The sequence below is a fragment of the Danaus plexippus genome, chromosome 20 (assembly GCF_018135715.1).
Source record: "Danaus plexippus chromosome 20, MEX_DaPlex, whole genome shotgun sequence".
Lineage (NCBI taxonomy): Eukaryota > Metazoa > Arthropoda > Insecta > Lepidoptera > Nymphalidae > Danaus > Danaus plexippus.
The window spans coordinates 3,304,169-3,326,026 of NC_083550.1; the positions used below are offsets into that span (position 1 = coordinate 3,304,169).

The window sequence follows — 21,858 nt, forward strand, 5'->3', positions numbered from 1 at the left end:
GCCATATTTATCACTTACGTAAAATAAACAAACAGCCTTAAACCCATTAATTTTAATCAGTTATATAATGTGTCATTTGATATAACATAAGTTATTTATTTATTTATTTATTTAAATAGGAAGCCAACGTTGTATACAATTTTAGTTCTTAGTCTTAATTAACACTAAATTATTTAATTTGTTACATGCATTAATTGTACACCCCACTTATAGGCTAACTCGACATTTGCATGTACATGATATGTAATAAAATAACATTCTTTGCATGTTCACTAGTTCAAAATAGTAATAATAATAATAATCTAATAATAATCTTAAACAATAGCAAATGTGATACAGTTGAAAGCAACAATTGGTAAAAAATGAGGTACAAATAAAGTAAAACAATTACAAGCACTGACTTAAGGAAAAAGTAACGAGAACCAAAAAAAGAAAAAGTGTGATCACATATCATAATCAAAACGTAATAATAATACTGGACTGATAATAGAGTAGTAGTTATGTTTTGTAACATAATTATCTCTAACATGGAGATGCGAGAATAGAAAAAATTAAACAGATATTTTATACTCATAGTTTAAAAAATCAACTCGTTGGCCCACAGATCGTTTAAGTTTTTCATATGAATTACATTCTGTTGCATTAAAAAAAAACGAAATTCCAAACGATTGGTTAATGATAAAGAATTGATGTTATATTTAACTGAATTGATAAATATGCATAGTCCAAGTTGATACAATCACACTACATACGAAAGGTTTCCCGTTTATTATTCAATGACCTTCGTTGATTCTATTATGCAACGGTCAAAAAATAAAAACTGGTAACGCTCTGTATTTGGTTCAGAAATTGCAAATAATACTAAAAAAAACTGTCACTATAATAATATTTTATAATTATAAGATCTAAGACTTTCGCGAGTTTTATTCGTTTAAATGAAACTAATATATTTTCGGATATACTACGCGGATTTTATTATTTTAAAACTTCATAATCCCGACGTTTCGGTTACTTTTCATCACGGGCAGACGAGATGTACGACGAGATGAGATGGGATTATGTAGTTTTAAAATAATAAAATCCGCGTAGTATATCCGAAAATATATTAGTTTCATTTAAATATTTTATAATTGCTTCCATATTAATAATAAGAATATTTGTAATTTTTATTGTAGGTTTCATTACTGCGGCAATAATACTAGATAATTAATGAAATATAGAATTGCACTGAAGTGAAGTGAATTATATTGAACAGTAATAAAAGTAGTTCTGTGATGAGGCCACAGGTTGAATTACACTGATTAACAGAAAGATGCTTGTTCAAGTGTTATCGGCCGATATTAGTTCGAGTGTTGCCTTACTTTGATTTGTGACACATCTGGAGACAAGTCTTAAGATATTTATTAGAATATATATATAATAGTTATATTTAACAACCTGATTTTTTAATAGTTTCATAGACCTATCCTTTCATTTAACAACATGATATCAAATTATATTTTTTTTTAAGTGTTCCTTTGTAATTATTACTTTCAATACATAAACAAACAAAATATGTGACTATAGTAGAAATATAATCTTAAAAGAAACTTGTTCATTGACAAGTTATTGCAGACATTATTTTATATTTAATAATATATTATTTTTGTCGATAAAGTTTATGATAAAATAATTATTTATTAAATGTGAAGAACAAAAAATAGTTATATCAGTATTATAATGTAACGTAAAAAGTATTAATACATAAGGCAATAACAATATATAGATATTTTCATATTTTATAAAGATATGATAATCGATCGTTTTGAATACTTTTTAAAAATATATTCTGAATTTATTTTGCATTGGTAAATAATATTTACTCAACATAAATCTTTCTACTTGCATATGTATGCAATACTACGTAGCGGGGTATTCTCAATTATATTAATGCGTCTACGTCACGTGCTACGTCACCTCTACGAAGGCTACGCGTCGTATGAAGTGCAGTACGAGCGTAGATCGACGCGTGAGCCTACGTCCGATACATGTTGTGCAAGAAAATATTATTCTAAATAAAAAATCAAAGGTAATTATTGTATTATATTCAATACAATAGATTTTTTTTTATCATTATTTATAATTTTAAAATATATAATATTAATTTTAAAATATTTTTTTATCAGATGACGAATTTATGCTTCACAAATCCATGGTCTGTGTTGCTGACTGTATGCTACATGTTTATTCTGAGCGGTGAGTTGATTTTAATAAAAAAAAAACATTCTGATAGACACTAGTGTGTGCATGCTATCGATATTTGTTATGGAAATGGAATTTTTCAAATTATCCAAGAACTCTAAAATTCAAGTTTATTAAAGATAAGTCAAAAAAAAAGAAATAAATAAATTATATTGAGTTATATCTAATGTTTACTAATAATCTTTTATAGTTTAAACAAAATATAAAAAGATGTATTATTCAGAATTTTACATATCAATATGAAATACACATATAATAATTATAACCATTAAATAAATTAACTTTGCACATCACATTTATACAAATACATATTTAATGAAAAACAAAGTGAAATTATGTGATATGTGTTATTTTATTTTGCCTATAACTATTTAAAACTTGCTATAATTATTTATAGGCTAAGAGTCAGAGCTAATACTTTTTCTACATATACATATGTTGTCAAAGTATTGATTTGATAGATTTACTTAGAATCTCAAGAAACTATGTCTATGGAGCTAAACTTAAGGACTTTATGTACATATTAAGTGATTGTATTATATATAACCCCAACTAGCCTTACCTCCACTATATTAAACTTCAAGCTTTATATAAACGTTTCAAAAATTCTTATTTAATATCAATAGTTTTGTCCTAAACATCAAAGATATTCATTTTGTATTCCTAAATCATATTATTAATTAATATTGTAATGAGAGTTATGTGTAAAACGGAGTTTCGTGAACTTTTTTACTTGATAAAGTGAAATTTTACATGAATTTAATACAAATAATTTACAGAACCCGTGTTTAGATTGCTTTCCTCTATTCTAGACTTTCTAACGTTAGCACAGCTAAGCTAATTCGATTTCGTACTTTCTGATAAATATTTACCTTTACTCATAGATAGTATAATTCCAGCTAGGTAACAATTATACAAATTTTCATTCCATTGCGTTCCATAGGTATGAGTCATACAATAACGTGGGCACCCACACACGTAGGTACCCAAGAACACAAATATAGAAAAAAAAACACACGCGCACACATATATATTACCATGATTGGAATTAACAACATTTCTAACACGAACATTGTGTACTTCAACAATCAAACAAAAAAACTTTACAATTAACCTCAAAAATTATTTCATCAATGACAATGTAATAAAATGAAAATCCCTGAAATTCTATTTCTGTGAAGTCCGAACTCTCGATCGATGTCAAGTTGAACAATAAAAAAAAAAATGTTACATACCTTTGTTGTCTATGATATAATACTATACAATTACAATTAATTGTAAATGTCATGGATATTATCTATAATGACAATAAATTATCGTTGAAAACAAGCTATTTGTTGATTAGTTTGAATGATATATGCCACTATAAAATATACATTTAACATATTATCCTGAAAATAAAATCAATAAAAAAAAAACAAACTTCGACTTTCGTTGACATATTTAAAACATAAATTATCTTTCGTATGGTTTTAAGTTATTATTCAAAAACCCATTAAATTACGAGCGCTAAAATTTGTGTTAACAGTGTGAATTGCAGCGAAATTGAATAAAACGAAACTTACATTTTCATCAAATTATTATCTGTCTGGCCTTTCACACATATGCCGCTTCCCACACAAAAGAAATAAGAGACCATTCTTGCATCTCATTAGAGGGCTGTGTATAAATTATATATTAAATTTATTATGGCATAATGACAGAAATGTTCCAGATGGCATTATAACAAAAGACCTTTATGCATTATATTTTATTATTCGCATAAACAAGAAGCCGTTTTATACAAAGCGGAACGTCTTTGAATCCTTGACATTTAAATAATATGGAATGAAGTGAACTTACAAATACAAGAACACCAAATGATTTTTTCTTTGTTTCACAGGAGAACATCTTAATGACAGTCATTTTGAACAAGCAGATATTGCATTAACTAAAAAATATTATATACAGTAAAAAATACTATTTTGTATTAACAATAACGTTTTAACGATATAAAAAAGGTATAGTAAATCACTTAAAGCAAAACTCTGTTATCACGTATTGATTCGCTGAAATCGTTAATATTTAAACATCTTGTACCTTGTTAATGTTATGCAAATTATCGGAAAATGTAATTACGTGGTCACTATTCTACAACTACTAACCATTAAATATTAATTATAGACGTCGACATGACGGGTTGGATATTATCTATTTAATAAATTTAAATTAATTGTACATTTCCGAACGTTGTTAAGACGCCATGTTGTTTGATAAATATTAAATGAAGTAGGTCGTTATTCGAATAAACACATTTTCATAAAAAACAATAGATATGTATATATTATAGTTTATTTCTTGGAAATATAACATAATAGAATTAATTTATTGATTAAAGTCACTTAGCTTATATTGACAGTTACATGACAATTTTTACAAAGCAATTCCAGCTGCCCGACGTAACTTATATTGCAATTTATACTATAAAAAATAAGCGAGAAGACAATAAAAACGCAACATTATTTATTACTATAATGAATCACATTTTAAATTAAAAATGTGTGGAGTTTACAACACAAATAACAAAATTCATATACTTTTAGTGCATTCTTTATTCAACATAAAAGCTATGGCAACAAAATTTATAGCTGGAAGCTACGTGAGACGGCCACAGTGTATAAAACTAAAAATAATATAAAACATTCCATTCAACTGGAGATCAAATTCTAAACATATGGTTCCGCACGACACTTAATAAATATTTATAAGTTAAATATTTATATGTTCTATTTTTGCCGCTACGAGGAATAAGATGATCTTTCAAGCTCTTTCAAGCCGAATTTCGATGCAATCCCTGTGAAAAGTTTATACAACTCTTTCTTTTTATGCTGTGACTTCAATCACACTGGAATGTTGAAATATTTTGAAAATGTCAAATGACGAGTTATAATCTTGAGTACTCTGTGGGGGATATAACTAAAATGAAGTTTTATTTTAAATTTATTTTTATTAAAATTTATGAATTATGAATTTTACTTCGATGTAACCTCATTTGTTCTTGTTTTTTTTTTATTTCAATTTTCGTTAACAATATTGTGTACTTTTATAGCGAGAATGATAGATTATAAATAAAATAAAATTTTGAGAACTAAGGTGGTATTTAACCATTACCGAGGATCTCCGTAGTGTTTATTATTCTTGGAAAAGTTCGTGTAATACTACATTTTCATAGCGTAATATTTCGCTATGTTAGTTGTATGAAATGTAATCAACAGATACCTTCAGCTCTTAAATAAATAATCTCCATTCCATAGCAAGCTACCTGAATAAATAAAATGGCGTTCCTTCGTCCGCTATAGGTGTTTCAAATAAAAAGGAACCCTTGTCGTGTTTTTGGAATTTCCTATTCAACAGATTGTTAAGAAATACTTTATACATACAAAACGCAGGAATTTCTCTTGTTTATTGTATATTGTATCATTTAGACAATTAGTAATTTATTGATATTTATTAAAAATTTTGATGGATGGATGATTGTAGCGCAATTAAGAAAGATTGGATAGTGTCGTACATTTTTACGCATATTTTGTTTGCAGTATTACTAGCCTTGAGAAACTAGATCTTATTGTTCTCTTGTAACATTCGTCAAATCCGATTTATACTGCAAACACAGTTTGAATTTAAAGAGGACTGATGTTTATATCTCATTAGACAGGCAATTAAATATGTAGTGTATGTATCAAATTTTAAATTTAAACTTTTTAAAGATAATATTAAAGAATTAAATGGCCTTTCCACAGAGACAGCGACAGTCAAAAGACTATGTTATTGGTGTGGTCCTCTCGCAGAACAAGTCAACAGATCTCCCCGCGCTCCGCCCTGCGACGCCTCTACTGAACCTATTATCACAGGATGTGAACCCGAGTTTCCATACTGCGCTGTTGTGGCTACTTCCCCGCGTAAGCATATTATTTATAAAGAAAAACTATTCTCATCTCTTTGCTGAAGTAGTACCCGAACAGAAAAAACATTGTAATATCTCGGAAAGAATGCTGAAAGTTGTAGATATATCCAATTTTAAAAGGTTTATATATCATCTCAAAAATTAATATGTTAAAAATCATTGGACTAAGTGATTAAGTTATTAAACGAACTGTAAATTTTTACCTGCAGTTACATTATTAGAAAAATATTCAATTTATAAGTTTTAGAAGTGAATCTTGATTTACCGTTTATGTATTTAAATCCAACTAGTATTGGTATTTAAAAAATATAAACATTCAAACAAGGGACCACCCTTTATTAGCTGATGAATAATAATGCAGAACAAGTATACAAATATAAATCAAAGGATCTGCTACGAAGATTTATTAAAATAATATTTTATAAGTCGTATTGTATTAAGAATTTTATTTCTCTGAATTATATAAATAATCATAATTGATATTTATATAACCGTAACCTTTACAATACACAGACTGATTGTCAATATAAAATGCTCATAAAGTGTTAGTTTCCGTTAATAAAAATAAACAACGCGTTCCTATGCGACCCACTGACCGACATTTATCCACTTACAGCAGTGTAGACGTTGATTGACATCAAGGCAAACTAATTCCACAACATCCAAACACATAAAATATAATTATAATACATTCGAAAAATTTACCAGCCTAACAACTCCCTTAATTGAGGAACAAAAAAGGTTAATATTTTTCTTAAAAGTTGGTAAAATAGAATCCGATTCTACCCAAGAATCGATTCTGTAGTAAAAAAAACTCGATTATTTAGACTCGATTCCCAGTTATCAGAATCGACCCAGAATTCTACAATTTGCATTTATTCGTACCTTATACCTTATTAAACTAGTTTTATTTCTTAAAATTAAAAAATCTATAAATCTTTACTAAAAAAAATCTTATTCAGGATCGATTATTTAAAAGAATCGATTCTTGAAATTCGTTAATCGATTCTGAGAATCGAAATTTCTGGAAATAGAAACTGAATCGATTCTTCAGCCTATGTTTCTATTCCTATATTAAATATGTGTTCCCTAAATATATAGGTATATTTTATGCACTGGCTATGAAAGGAAGCAAGAAAGAAAATATGTGCTCGCACTGCTCTCTCCTTGCCCCTACAGTAATAAACGAACCGCAACACTCTCTTTATCTATCTTCACTAACTTATATCTTTTAAATGAAACTAATATTTTTCGGATATACTACGCGTGATTTATTTTTGTACAAAACTACATACACCCGATGTTTCGATTACTTTTCAGCAACCGTGATCACGGGCAGACGAGATGTGTGTGTCTGTCAGTTGGTCCTGTTATTTATCATCTACCGCCAACGATCTCTTAATTTTCTGGCGTACCGCTCTGGATGCCGGCACAATGCGCTTACGGTGTCTTGAGGTCCTGCGGTGTGGTTATGGACATGGGATTTTATATTTTTAAGAAGGGGGTCCCAGGTGTTTGATAGATTCCAGTCATCTTCTCTATTGGGAAATTGGGATGTTTTTTTATTTTCAATAGCCTCGCGGATTAACCTCGGTATTGTATTGGGTATGAAGATGACACCTTCACAATATTAAATAAAAACAAAACATCTGCTTTTCTGAACCATCTTAATTCTAACAATAGCAAGATTCAGATTACTATAGAATTAGAGGCAAATAATTCTTTAGTTTTTCTTGATATATTTGTCGTTAGGAATCCTGACAATAATTTGGGACATACTGTTTATAGGAAACCCACACATGGTAACTCACACCACCACCCAATCCAGTTAGCTACCGTTGGCAAATCTTTGTTACAGAGAGCCCAACACCTTTGTGATGCTGACCACCTAGAGGCCGAGCTGCAGCATGTAAAACATGCTCTCACTATCAACAACCTGCCCGTGCCTCGCCAGTATCGCAAGAACCACCTGAAGCCACCCACCAGTTGAACGACACCCACCAGTTGAACGTCAACCTGCAATACTACCATATGTGAAGGGAGTTACTGATAGAATAGGTAACATTTTGAAGAAGGTTTCCATCAAGACTATTTACAAACCACATAAGAAAGTGAGTCAATTCTTGAGACCAATCAAGAGTAACATTCCTTTGCAACAAGCGGGTGTATACAAACTTGATTGTGACTGTGGCTTGTCATACATTGGACAGACAAAGAGGAGCATCGGTACAAGAGTTAAAGAACACATCTCAGATCAGATATCAAAAATAGGCGCGTGTCGAAGTCAGCAGTGTGTGAACACACAATGGACAAACCGGGCCACTACATTCGGTTTGATAAACCACAAATCCTCGCTCGGGAAGACAGGTATATACCGAGGTTAATCCGCGAGGCTATTGAAATTAAAAAACATCCCAATTTCAATAGAGAAGATGGCTAGAATCTATCAAACACCTGGGTACCCTCTTATTAAAAATATAAAATCCCATGTGCGTAACCACACCGCAGGACCTCAAGACACCGCAAGCGCATTCTGCCGGCATCCAAAGCGGTACGGCAGAAAATTAAGAAATCGTTGGCGGTAGGTGATAAATAACAGGACCAACTGACAGATACTCACATCTCGTCTGCCCGTGATCACGGTTGCTGAAAAGTAACCGAAACATCGGGTGTATGTAGTTTTTTACAAAAATAAAACACGCGTAGTTTATCCGAAAAATATTAGTTTCATTTTAATGAATAAAACTCGCGAATAACTTATATCTCCCTCTCACTTTCATTCGCCTCGCCCGATCACACATTTCGTAACGCTTTCACCAGCTTACCCCCAAGTCAAGCGTGAGTAAAGAAGTTTTGCTTCAAAAACACACATTACACTTTGAAAAAAAAAAATTTTTTTTTTGAACCTTCTTTAAAATTGCCATACAGAACCTAAGTAGCGAAAAGGCAGTTTACACGTTTCAAATTATAGGTACAAAACTGAACAATGTAATCTTAAATAATTAAAAAAATTTAAACCGATAACAAATCAAATACCCTTGTTAATGTTGAGCTGCTAGGTAAAAAACGCTTTATTTAAACGAAACCACAATCTTAATTAATTTGCAGATCCCGTCGGATGCAGGGCGATTGCTTGGCTATAGGCGAATCTATTAAGCCTAGGTCTTGAACCTTGCATAAGAACAAAATTTACTTTGATACTTCAACAATATTGTTAAGATTTTGTTGATGTAGACAAAAATATTAATATAAAATGAATACCTACTTATAATTGAATGTTTTCTCACATCGATTTCATGTTTTTGACATACCGGATTGCTAGTTATTTTCATAGAAAATCATTGCCTTTTTTACTCTATAACAAAATGATAGTAAGTTCAACAGAATAAAAAAGATACATAATTAGATGTCCTTTAAAATATATATATTTTTAATGCATTATGCTTTCTAAATAAACAAAACACGATATTTCAAGGGCTGTGAAAATTATTTTAACAATTTTCGTTTAAATTTAAACTAACGACTTTTTTGTCATCTTACTTAGATTAAACTATAAAGAATATTTAACAGCGGATAAGTTTAAGAAAGAAAGAACATCAATTGATCCTTTAAATCATAAGAAACTAATAAAATATATAATATTATAAAAAAAAATGTACCGCTTTCTTCTCACTTTTATAAAATATCATTATCAATATCATTATCTACTTTTTCCAAAGAGCAACTCTATTAAACCTTTGCTTTTTTCTTTTGTTTCCAGCATACGTGGAATCAAGACTATGTGTGAAACTCTATCAAGATGAATGTTATCCGTTATTTTGCAATTCGACAAGAACCTGGAAAATGACGTGTCCATGCCGCGATGATTTGTGTAACGGAGCTAATACTGAAAGAGAGAATGAGGCCTTCACGATACTCGACAAGCTGGTCGCGAAGACGAAAACTTCCCGCGTTAAAAGAACTGGAATAAGCGCAGTACAATTCATACCAACTGGATCAGATAAAACTCATATTGTCAATAACATATCTGTTTCAAACAACGTTCCCAACCAAATGACTGAAGAAAATAAAAATGACGGACGTAGAACGCAGATAATAATCACAAATCAATCCACACCAGATGATGCAAACGTAAATTTGGAGAATAGTCTTACAACCACAGAACCAATAGATGAAGTTCAATCAACGAATACAGAGATTACAAATGTAGAAAAAGTTGTTGAAGATGACGAACATAAAATGGAGATATTACCAAATGATTTGATAAGCGACGAAATAATAAAAGTTGTAAGCAACCCCACCTCCATGGAGGCGATTGATTATATACCGTCGGCTTCAGAAGATAAAGTTGATAATGAAAAATTACCTACTGCAGAGGCCCTTCAGCAAAATACTACTCCAAAAGCAAACGATATCACGACCCCCTCTTCCGTCGAAGAAACAACAGATATGCAAACAGATGAAATAGAAATGACAACAGAAATATATTCGGACAAGAATTCCGCTAGCAGTGCATTATATAAAAACTTCATTATGTCCCTGAACGTTTGTGTTCTACAATATTATACGTCACATTTTAATTAGTTTCTTAGAAATTTTGCAATAAAATGATCTCTTAGTTTTATATTTTTGTGCATGATCATTGTATTTTTTTCTATAGATATATATAAATGTGATATTAAATTAGTTAAAATTTTAGGTTCGTAGTGTTGCCATGTATAAAATCTGTTTTAATAAAACTGTAGTTGTGTTTTTAAATTTAATTTTTTATTATATGTCAAATAAAATTCAATCAAAAGTGAAATCGTACTGCTTTCCTATTTTTCTATTGCTCTCCTTAGTCTCCAGACTTCGCGCGCCTTGTTCCATGGCTTCTCGTATATCTGATTTGAAAGGTTTATCGGCTTTTCTATATTTAGCCTCAGGGCCGTAATATTCGTATGTCGGTGGAGGCGATATTTCTGCTTTATTACAACTAACGTTTCCTTCAGACTGTCTTTGTACATCCTCTTCATCATCACTTAATTCATTGACAATAGCCGTAGGTTCGGTTGCCTTGATGAAATTTTTATATTTAACTATAGTTTCGGGTTTCTTGGTTGTAAAATATAACCCTTTGTTTGTATCATCGGTTATATCCGATATATTCGGCGGCGGCGGAGTATTCATCGGTCTGACCTCGGACCAGGATTTCGTTTTATTATCACTATCGATTTTTCTGCCGTCCTTGTTGAAGGTATACATTGATTTTTCTCTTGTAGAGGACTGTGGTGGTGCGAATTCGTTTATCCTCTTAGCTCTCTGCTGTTCGACGTACTCTTCTTGGGACATTTCTCTGAACTTCTTTACATTTCCCTGAAGCCCCTCCTTCCCTACATCCCATTCTCGTATGTAAGCTTCACGAAGCTTCTGTCTCTCTACTTCTCTTTCTTTCTTAGCCTTCTCCTCTTCTTCCTTCGCTTTTTTGTCAGCTTCGTCCTTTTGTTGAGTGAGGAATTGTAATAGGCATGTGGTAAAATCTTTTTTCTTTTCTGAAACAAAATATATATATATGGATATGAGAGCAATTTTATAAATTAATAAACTGGATATAAAAGTATTCACTGAAATATCTACTATATTACTGATATATATATATATAATTAAATATATATATATATATATTTAATTTAAAAAAATATGTACGAAATCAAGCTAACATAAAGTATATAAATAAGACAAAATTAATAATTTAGTATATGCATATATGGTACAAAAATCTTGGGAAACTTCTAGTCAACGGTTTATTCTTTAACTAAAGTGGTCTTTACAGAAGGCACTAAAACAAATTAACTTCCATTAAACCGAGTCCATAATAATTCTAAGTGTGATCAGTAATATTTCCATGGTACATAAAGAATATCAATAAGTAAGTATATAAAAACAATATATTCATAAAATTCATGATATTAATAAACAATACTATAAGCGAAGCCACCATTTTTATATGTTGCTTTTTTTAAAAAAACAATTTTTGACAATACAATGAGGAATAACTCAAAATTATTCATTTATTTGTGTCAAAAGAGACTCATAAGTCCGTATCACATATAGAACATATTTCCCTTAAGCTGAAGTCAATATAGTAAGTTACATTATACTTCTACCTTCAGGATCTTCTGGTGGTAGCCCCGCCCTCATTCTCTGTCTCGCTCTAGCAGCTGCAACTCTAGCTGCTATCATATCATCTCTCTCTTTCCTAAGCTTCTCGGCCTCTTCCTGTGCTTTTAATGTTTCCTTCCTCGTTTTTATCAATTCCTCCATTTGTTTCTTTCTTTCCGTCTCATCTGTACTGAAGGAGTAGTAGCCCACGCCGTGGATTCTTGCCTCTATTAATATTACAGACAAACGAAAATTATTCAAAAACTATTTATGAATTTGATAAATATGTTAATTATGTCTATGGGTTAATTTATATAATCATTGTTTAAAAAATATATACCCCATAATTTTGAAATAAAGCATTTACAACTACATATAACTACTAAAACTAACTTATTAAAAACTATTTGCCAATACATTATACTGAACAAATATTTTATGATGAAATGTAGATTAGACTGTATTCACATATACTTATTAATTAAAATATTAAAGAATTTGATGTGAAACTTGTAATGCGACTTCCAACAGGGTTGCGTTAAACTTCAACGATCCTGGGGAGGGGGAATAGAAAGAGACGGAGCGAGAGCTAATGGGTGGGTCAATTGTGAATTGTAAGCAATTTTTTATAAAGTTTGTCTTAAAGAAACAGTATCAATTCACTAAAAATCAATTTCTACCCCTTCCTATTTTCATTTGCACATTACTAAGTTACACTTCTTCCCCGCGAAGACTCCACAAACTATTTTTTTCTATTACAAACCATCAAATAGTAAGTCCTGATAATGGATATCTTTCTCTTTAGCTAACAGCTCTCTTTCCTTTTGCTCCCATTTCTCTCTCAATGACTGGAGATAGTCATTGGTCTTCTGTACTAACAATGGCTTCTCTGCTTCTTTCGAAATCTGCTCCTAAAATAAAAAATATAAAATAAATTCTGTTACCACTCATGGGAACATTCATAGTTTTAAATTTATATTCTCTGTATTTTTCAAACTCGTATATTGATTATTAAATTAATAAGATTTAAGATTTTCGCGAGTATTCATTTAAATAAAACTAATATTTTCGGATTTATTACGCGTTTTATTTTATTATTTTAAACCACATACTCCCGACGTTTCCTTTACTTTGCAACAACCGTGATCACGGGCAGACGAGACGAAAAAAAAAACGAGTAATCAATCTGAATATATCGGTTTTGAATATGAAATTCTTTGTTGCTAATATAAATTCCTATAAAACAATACGATTTCTGAATAAATACAGCTTATATAGTTATTAAGGCACTTGTAATTATTAGTAATTTATATAATTAAACCAATGACTTTAGAAACATTATTTATTAACTAACACTAACTTATTTAATTGTAGGAATGTTTTATTAAGGAATATATTAACAAAAAATTAAGACCACTAACCGTTGTATCAGTTTTTTCGTCTGCAGGTTCATTCGTGACTATTTTCTTTAACTCCTGATCACGTCTCTGGTAATAATCCAAATCTGACTTAAGACACTTGCGTGTCCTCCCCAAGAAGTCGGTAAATTCGATCCTATATGTAACATCAAATTTATTTGTCTATTTAACCAAAACAAAACATAATAGCAATAATTTTATTAAAAAAAAACATTACCATTCGCTTTCATCTTCTTCATGAAAAACATCTTCTTTTTCCTCCGTTTCATCTTGTTTCGGATGTTGTATGGTCTCTTGTTTTTTACCCTTAAAATCTACCAAAAACTGACCAGCAAGCTTTGAATCTCCCACATTATCTGCTAAATGCTCATACAATTCAGCTTTCTTCTCTAAGGCAGCTCTATAAGTAAATAAAATACATATTAAATTGACGACTTGAAATAAGTAGCAGATGAATTTAGATAATTGTCTGCAATGACAATTTCTCCCAAGTTATCAAGTTTATCTTACACCAAATCAAGGAATAAAATTATAAACCCGCAAATATTATAAAAATGTGTAATAAAGGTTTACTATATTGTATTTTTTTATACATATTATGACTTGATATAGTATACAAAAAATATAACATAATATATATAAAATATATATGTAATTTAATTTATATGTAAGATGTATACTTTGACTTCCTGCATGCTTCAAACTCATCAGTGTCAATAACTTTTAACTTGTCTTTTAAACTGGTTTTATTGCTCTCAGATTTGTTTTTCTTTTCACTAATAGAAGGCTTGAAGTTCTGAACATTATGCTGAGGCAAGTGTTTCTTTTCTAAAGCCTCCTCTTTTTTCTTCAGTAATTCTGCCTTCAAACTTAATAACTGCAATATAATAATTTAATAAACACATTACACAATTTAAATCACAATATGCAAATCATGAACGATACTCACAATTGATTTATCAAAGAAAATCTCTTTTGAATTTTGTCCATTCATTTTATTTGTGTTTATAGAACCTTAAAAAATATTCATAGAAATATCCGTCAATAAATAAAAAAATGTTCTCAATTCCTTATACTACCCTAACTCACAGTATCACAACGTTAAATAAACTGAATGTATGAAATCCAATCCATACACTCTTAAATTAAAATTTTAATGTAACTTTACATTATACAAACTAAATAAATAGAAATGGACAACTTTTTAGAAGGAAACAGCTGTAAAATTGGTCATGTCAATAAAGTTGCTTATGGCTTTTTATAATCTGTTTACTATAAGGAACTTATAAGTTGGTGTATCTGGCTGATCAGAAGATTGATTATAATGGTCGTTTTATTAATCAGATGCCGCTTTTGTTTTCGATATATTTTCTTTTGTCAGCTTACATAATATTTATGTTTTAAATGTTTACGAATTCATATAACTTTCTTTTTTAATTAAACGAATTCAGGAAACTTGTTCAAAATCTATTTATTAATAAAAATAATAATAAAAATCGGAAATACTAAAATATATATTTTTTAACTTGGATTTTTATGTTATAAGCACATAAATATACCATAGACAATATAACATGTCTACCAACGGTATAAAATACCTAATGACAGATTTTGTAGACTGACATCGCATCGCAGCAATCGCTGGTCATTTTTTTTTGCTAATTTCATGGTCAGTCTGACAACCCTTTCATTGGTAGTGACGAAGTCTTATTTAGCAAACAAAGAACTAAGTTAACATTAACTTCCCATGACTATATTTTATAATAAAACAAGCACATGAGTATACCCTTTAGAAACAAATTAATAGTTTACTTTGTGCAGTGACTAAGTGAGTGAAACAAGATGTCAACTCCTGCCAGAAGACGTCTGATGAGAGATTTTAAACGGTACCTATATTTGGCCTACTTTAGAATGGAACATTAATATTTGTAACAAACGCCGTAGCTGACAATGCTAATTCATTTGATGACATTATTGTCACCTTCATCGATTTCTACGCGATTCTACACTACCCAAAAAGAATGCTTGCTTTTAATTAAGCATTTCTTAATACGAATAAAAAAATGCGTTATGACATCATTGATTCCTTTACTTGTGTCGAAATTACCTGTAAATGTTACTGATAATTCGTAATCTAATATGACAATTATTCATATGTCTCTAATTAATTCCAGTCTCCAAGAAGATCCACCCACTGGTGTATCAGGGGCCCCCACTGATAATAATATAATGATCTGGAATGCTGTGATATTCGGCCCTCACGATACTCCATTTGAGGATGGCACCTTCAAGCTAACTATAGAGTTCACAGAGGAATATCCAAACAAACCACCTATAGTACGATTTGTATCTAAGATGTTTCATCCCAATGTATATGCAGATGGTGGTATCTGTTTAGACATTTTACAAAATAGATGGAGTCCAACATATGATGTGTCAGCTATTTTAACTTCTATACAGGTAATCTTAGCTACATCAGTTTAAACAAGTAATATTCTTATGTACATGACCCTTCAACTTGTTTTCCAGTAGATAAAATAATTCTTTTTTTAGTTCAAATGACCTCATTTATATGATAAATAGGATTTCTTTGATTCATTGCCTAGTAATATTGCATAACATATATATTTTTGTCATAATTGCAATATGAAACTAGGATACCAGTTATAAGCTATTATAAAATACATGAATCATTTTTATAATATTTCTTTACAGTCATTACTTAGCGACCCCAATCCGAACTCACCAGCCAACTCGATGGCTGCACAACTGTATAAAGAAAATCGAAGGGAATACGAGAAACGGGTTAAAGCATGCGTCGAACAGTCATTTATTGATTAGCAGTTGGCTTTTGTCGACCCATGTCCATTGGACACACCAAAACCGGCTTACACCTCCATAGTCATTGGGATGTGTGTAAAATTATTATTATTAATTAACTACAAAGTGCATCATCACCAACCAAGGCATCAGGCAGTTACATTATATATTTAATTCTAATGCAAATAAACTTGTCACTTGTAGCAGAAAAATATTAACAGTAAACAATATAGAAGTTTGCATTGCAGTAACAATAGCTGTAGTTGAAACATACATATATTTATTTTGGTTTTTGTTTTCAAAATCATTATTATTACAGCCAATATAAAATGAACTACTTAATATCTTGGAAAATTTGTGTTAATAGTATCATAACTATATTCGCTTCTTCCATAAAGGCTTTTCATCATATAGCTAAACCACATTTTTGTATATTTCCTTATAACATTTTTTTTTTTTTGTTTCAAGTAATAATTACTGTTTACAAACAATAAAATTGTTTTTATTATCTATAATTGAAATAATAAACCTTTTTGGAACAATGTATAATTTATTTCAACTTAGGAATATAAAAGTGACAAAGCAGTTTATGTTAGACATTTTTTTTTTTACAAAGGTTCTAAGACAACACTCGTTTGCATACAGCAATGTGTTAAATGATTTTTAAATGTGAAATTGTTGATATGAATTAAATGCCGAATTAGTAGCCAAGTTCAACATTTTGAAGTAGGTGTGTGTGTATACTGTTTGTCTTTATAGTAAATATTATTTTTGGTTTTATTTGTGTTTTAATTGATGTTATTTTTTTTTTACTGAACACTTAATTAAACCCTTTCCATCCCATCATATGTTCAACTAGAATGTAAATTTTTATAAAGATATTAGATTCATGTTAAAGTAATTTGTGTAGGTCTATCAAATTCTATCAATTAATATTATTAATTACTAAATTGTAATTGTCTTATTATAATAATTAATTTATTACATAAATAATACAAATTATATTTTAACTGATAGAGTTTCTTTGTGGCCTGCTTATTTTGAAAGTATGAAAAAAAATACAATAAATTTAAATCATCCAAGCACATCAGTTAAAAATTATATATATTTTATATATATATATCAAGAGTACTTGATATTAAAAAGCTGTTAAAATTATAACAGCCAAATTCCCACCCTCGTAACATCAACTTTGGGCACTGAAATAATAAACCTTTATAAAAATTGTTTTGTATAAGCTAGCAAACATTTTATAGAACATAAAAAAATCAGTACAATAATTCCTATAAAATAAATTATTCATCTCTAAATTATGTAATATAATTTAGACAAATAAGCCTATTTAATAGACATTTTTGTTCCTCAATCATTTCAGAATAGCATATCATATACATACATGAGCTATGTTTATACATAGCTAAGACATACTTGGAAAATTTAATATCACAAAGTGCTGGCTCCAACAAAACAATGTTGTTAATATCACCTTGTTTTTAAATCCTCTTTAACTTTGTACATCAAGAGTTCCATACACACTGTAGCGTCTTCTGCACTGTCATGGCCATCAACCGAGTTCTGGATAATCTTCTTCAAATGCTCGGATGATAAATTTCTTAATGCTCTTTTATATGGAGGACCCATTTTATGAGGAAATAGCACACTTGTATCGATTACCGTATCATGAATCAATTTCAGTGCTTTGAAATCAGATTCTAAACTATGTCCTATTAAGATTGTTTTACTATTGAACATTGTAAGTAGTGTTGCTTGCACATCAAGAAGTGTAGTTTTAACATCGGCCATTTGTTCCTCGGTTATACCAGAATACCTTGTATTATAATCTATGATGGGATGGAGGGGTTTAATAAGTGTCTCATACACTACTTTACAGGAACTATTGATAACTGTAACCCTTGTTAAATCCAGGCCTTGTGTAGTGTAACACATTTCGCAATCTAGGGAATAAACACCATAATCGTCCATCAAAGTGTCCGGCGCTAGAGTTTTAACATAACCTTTTAAGTTTTCAAAGTCTACGTATTCATAAACATGAGTTGACGCTATACAACAGCCATCAGATGATTCATCTTGGCTGCAACACTGATATTTAACCTCACCCCGAAACCTGTACTTGTTATTAGGATGATAAATGCAATCTTGTTTTATAACAGGAAAGCCTTTTTTGTCTACCGTATATTCTTTTTTACATCTACAACAAGTCCTTATAAAACCTTTAGGAGGTTTTTGTTTGTTTTGACCATATATAATAGCTCTACCCTTCTCCCCGTTAGTATGTGGTCTAGGAAAACCATTCTCTTTTAACTGCTCATCAGTTAATATCCATTTCTTAATATTGTTATACAAGTTAGCACCAACAAATTGTTTAGAGTCTTCGAAATTCTTTTTATGTTTACTTTCAATACTCCAGGAGCCAGCACTAGCTGCATTCGTGACTGTACCCTGTACAAGTTTAGCTCCTGAACTATCATTACCAGATTTTTTTACCCCATTGCATTCTATGACTTCCTTTTTCAATCTACTTATAGCAAGGACTGCTGAATTTTTATAAATTGGTACTGAAGAACACTTTTTGCTTGTTGTCAATTCTTCGTTTTGTGCCCTTGCATAAGCATCAGATGGTAGTAAATAAATATTCAAGCAATTGTCTATCATCAAGTTTAAATAGGTTGACCTGATGTTAACTGGTATTTTTGATCCCAAAGGTTCAAGTACTCCTGGTCTGTCTATAAACTTCTCACTAGGTAAGTGGGCAACTCTTTGAGTCCCTTTTTTCACTGTTTGTGTCACTGTGCAGCTTGTTGAAGGATTATTGTTTGGTGCAGAGCTAGGTTTAGGTGGAATAGTCTTTTTTGCAGTTAACATGGTTGATGCGTAAGGGACATGAGCTATTCTAATTTTGGAATGATTAGTAACAGGTGGTACAAATGGCTTCGAATCTGGTTTGGAATTGCTTGCAGGAGGAGTTGCGTCTGGTGTAATTTTGGCGTGAAATTCTCTCACTTTAGCAAGTCGTTCTGCCATGGCTTGAGCCGCATTAAGTTTGAAATCCGGTCTTATTGGAGCCTTAGGAGTGACTTTGATATTCTTATCAGTAGTTCTTGATACCCTTTTCTTTGATGGTATATATTCATCATTATCTGTCATTGAAATGTCAGGTTCATTGGGTTCATCTTTTGCTTCTGGTTTTTCAGATGGAACATATTCCTCAAATATTCTTTTACATTCTAAAGCGATATCCTCTTCATCTGGCTCTGAGACATCCTCAATATCTTCAATGGAGTTTTCAAATTTATGGTCATCGTCTTCCGAATTGCTCTTCGAATTGTGCTTTTTATGTTTGTCTTTCCTGTCTTTAGATTCCTTAGAATGTTTGTGTGTCTTGTGGTGGCTACTATTACTCTTACTTTTCTTACTATCTGTTTTGTCACTGGAGCTATGTTTAGAATGCCTCAATGAATCATTTCTTGAATGCTTTGAACTACTACTTGAACTTTTCGAACTTGATCTTTTTTCTGACTTACTTTCACTGCTACTATGTCTCTTTTTATCTTGATTAGAACTTTTGTGGGAACTTTTCTTATCAGTACTGGAACTCCTGCGTTTACAGTCTTTCCCATTTTGATCAGACTTTTCGCTTTTCTCTTTCTTCTTAGTCTTATCTACTTTGTCATGTTTCTTCTCAGATTTATCTTTATCAGATTTTTCTTTATTAATTTTATCAGTTTTACTATGACTTTTATCATCTTTTTCCTTATGACTACTATTAACTTCTAGACTCTTCTTATTCTCCTTACATTCTATTGAAGAATCATTTTTATGATTATTGGAACATTTCTCTGATTTTTCTTCATCTAAGATTTGATCTAATATATCAAATTCTGGTCCTAATTCATCCAATCCATTAAGATCACTAGAGAGTTTCCTTTTTTTAGTATCAGGTTCGTCTTCATCACTAGAAAAACAAGGAACTAGCGATCTAGGTGTTGGTTGGTATGATACAGAAGAAGGTTGGCTTTTAACTTTGGTAGGTTTATATTCTAACAGTTTCTTTCTATTTACATTTTTATCGGAAGGGATATAATTAACTTTGGAGTTTGAGTTCTGTGTTTCTTTTGGTGCATATTCTTGTACTGCTATTTCAACACCTGGCAAATATTTTTCATTTGATTCCGTTGACCCTTGTGGTGAGTATGGATCTGGAGCGCTTTCAGAACCTGGTGTGTATAAAACTGGTGCTACATATGTAAGTTTTGAACTATTCGTATCAACAGGCCGCTTAATGCATAGACTGGCCGGTTTTCGCGGCGTGTATGGCACTGGAATATGTCTTCGTTTTTGTTCATTGATTTCCTCGCCGATTTCAGGTTCACTATTAATTTTGTTGAGTTCCGCTATTGGAGTGGGATTGTAAGTAACTTTCGACGAAGCTGGTAAACATTGAACACTTTCGGTTTCGAATGTATTATTCGACGACGGCGATCCCGCTGCAGAGTCCGTTTGTTGAAGAACCTTTTGGACGGCAGCGGACACAAGCTTTAAAAGTGCATTTCCGCTTTCTATCCCTTCTCCAGAAATATTATTGGTTTCTTTTTTAACATGACGAAAATGACAATAGGGTCGTTCACAGATACCACTATCGTAGAAAGGACAATTTATTCCCTTAAAATATCCCGTCGATGGTAACATTTTATTTTAATGATTACTTATTCATAACAGTCGAGAGTTAAGTAGTATTTAACTAAAAGTTAAAACATACATAAATTTCAATCTGGTTGTTCTAACAACACCAAGCTTTGAGTGCATCACGACCAATGGCTGATATTTGATAGTTGATACATTTTATTTTTGGTCGTTAGAGATGTCATAATACATATGTCAGATAATAAATCACAGAGTATATTCTTGAACACAGTGTTTCAAAAACAGACATACAACCATTTAAATTTATTAAATATTATAAATAAAACCTCTTTTATAATATGCTTTTCTAATATCATTTAGTTTTAAATATTTATATTAGTAAAAAATTTGTATTTATAACATACTAAACAGTCAAAATCAATAAAAGGTTTCTAGCTTAACTATTGATTGAAGGCTGTTAGATTATATATACCTTTTACGATGCCACATGGAAGGGAACTATGTCATGGTTAAATTTATTACAAAATTGCTATTTCACAATAACAATGGATCAACTTGTGCAAAACGAGCATAGGTTTAAAGTTTAAATAGACATCCTTTAAAATGGAAATATTTTTGAAGCTTACACATTTA

The 21,858-nt window shown here is 30.7% G+C and overlaps 4 protein-coding genes across 5 annotated transcripts; 2 read left to right on the top strand and 2 right to left on the bottom strand.

Annotated features, from left to right (window-relative positions):
- The first annotated feature begins 1,911 nt into the window (after positions 1 to 1,911).
- LOC116773969 (uncharacterized) lies at positions 1,912 to 10,942 on the top strand. Its single transcript, XM_032666567.2, has 4 exons — positions 1,912 to 2,068; positions 2,166 to 2,235; positions 6,021 to 6,179; positions 9,945 to 10,942. The coding sequence occupies exons 1-4, from the start codon at positions 1,979 to 1,981 to the stop codon at positions 10,766 to 10,768; spliced, it is 1,143 nt and encodes a 380-aa protein (XP_032522458.1). The 5' UTR covers positions 1,912 to 1,978; the 3' UTR covers positions 10,769 to 10,942.
- Positions 10,930 to 14,947, bottom strand: LOC116773893 (coiled-coil domain-containing protein 174). 2 transcript variants are annotated; one of them, XM_032666456.2, is made up of 8 exons: positions 14,833 to 14,939; positions 14,693 to 14,757; positions 14,424 to 14,620; positions 13,961 to 14,143; positions 13,747 to 13,879; positions 13,089 to 13,236; positions 12,331 to 12,552; positions 10,930 to 11,715 (listed from the first exon to the last, which is right to left on the bottom strand). In XM_032666456.2, exons 2-8 carry the CDS (start codon positions 14,735 to 14,737, stop codon positions 10,973 to 10,975), a joined length of 1,671 nt encoding a protein of 556 aa, XP_032522347.2. In that variant the 5' UTR covers positions 14,738 to 14,757; positions 14,833 to 14,939; the 3' UTR covers positions 10,930 to 10,972. The 2 variants fall into 2 exon arrangements, with proteins under 2 accessions (XP_032522347.2, XP_061379843.1); XM_061523859.1 differs by having other exon boundaries at positions 14,693 to 14,947.
- Positions 14,948 to 15,357: 410 nt separating this feature from the next.
- Positions 15,358 to 17,343, top strand: LOC116773815 (ubiquitin-conjugating enzyme E2-17 kDa). The gene is made up of 3 exons (XM_032666299.2): positions 15,358 to 15,629; positions 15,918 to 16,203; positions 16,459 to 17,343. Exons 1-3 carry the CDS (start codon positions 15,586 to 15,588, stop codon positions 16,582 to 16,584), a joined length of 456 nt encoding a protein of 151 aa, XP_032522190.1. The 5' UTR covers positions 15,358 to 15,585; the 3' UTR covers positions 16,585 to 17,343.
- On the bottom strand, positions 16,448 to 21,425 carry LOC116773814 (RNA exonuclease 1 homolog). The gene has a single exon (XM_032666298.2). The coding sequence runs from the start codon at positions 21,268 to 21,270 to the stop codon at positions 18,046 to 18,048; it is 3,225 nt and encodes a 1,074-aa protein (XP_032522189.2). The 5' UTR covers positions 21,271 to 21,425; the 3' UTR covers positions 16,448 to 18,045.
- Between the last annotated feature and the right edge of the window lie 433 nt (positions 21,426 to 21,858).

Coding starts and splice junctions, on each gene's coding strand:
- LOC116773969 (XM_032666567.2), top strand. CDS start 1,979: ATGAAGTGCAGTACGAGCGTAGATCGACGCGTGAGCCTACGTCCGATA. Junction 2,069..2,165: donor TTCTAAATAAAAAATCAAAG/GTAATTATTGTA, acceptor TTTTTTTATCAG/ATGACGAATTTATGCTTCAC. Junction 6,180..9,944: donor TGTTGTGGCTACTTCCCCGC/GTAAGCATATTA, acceptor TTTTGTTTCCAG/CATACGTGGAATCAAGACTA.
- LOC116773893 (XM_061523859.1), bottom strand. CDS start 14,737: ATGAATGGACAAAATTCAAAAGAGATTTTCTTTGATAAATCAATT. Junction 14,144..14,423: donor GAAGCATGCAGGAAGTCAAA/GTATACATCTTA, acceptor ATTTACTTATAG/AGCTGCCTTAGAGAAGAAAG. Junction 11,716..12,330: donor ACCACCAGAAGATCCTGAAG/GTAGAAGTATAA, acceptor ATTTTGTTTCAG/AAAAGAAAAAAGATTTTACC.
- LOC116773815 (XM_032666299.2), top strand. CDS start 15,586: ATGTCAACTCCTGCCAGAAGACGTCTGATGAGAGATTTTAAACG. Junction 15,630..15,917: donor CTGATGAGAGATTTTAAACG/GTACCTATATTT, acceptor AATTAATTCCAG/TCTCCAAGAAGATCCACCCA. Junction 16,204..16,458: donor CTATTTTAACTTCTATACAG/GTAATCTTAGCT, acceptor ATTTCTTTACAG/TCATTACTTAGCGACCCCAA.
- LOC116773814 (XM_032666298.2), bottom strand. CDS start 21,270: ATGTTACCATCGACGGGATATTTTAAGGGAATAAATTGTCCTTTCTAC.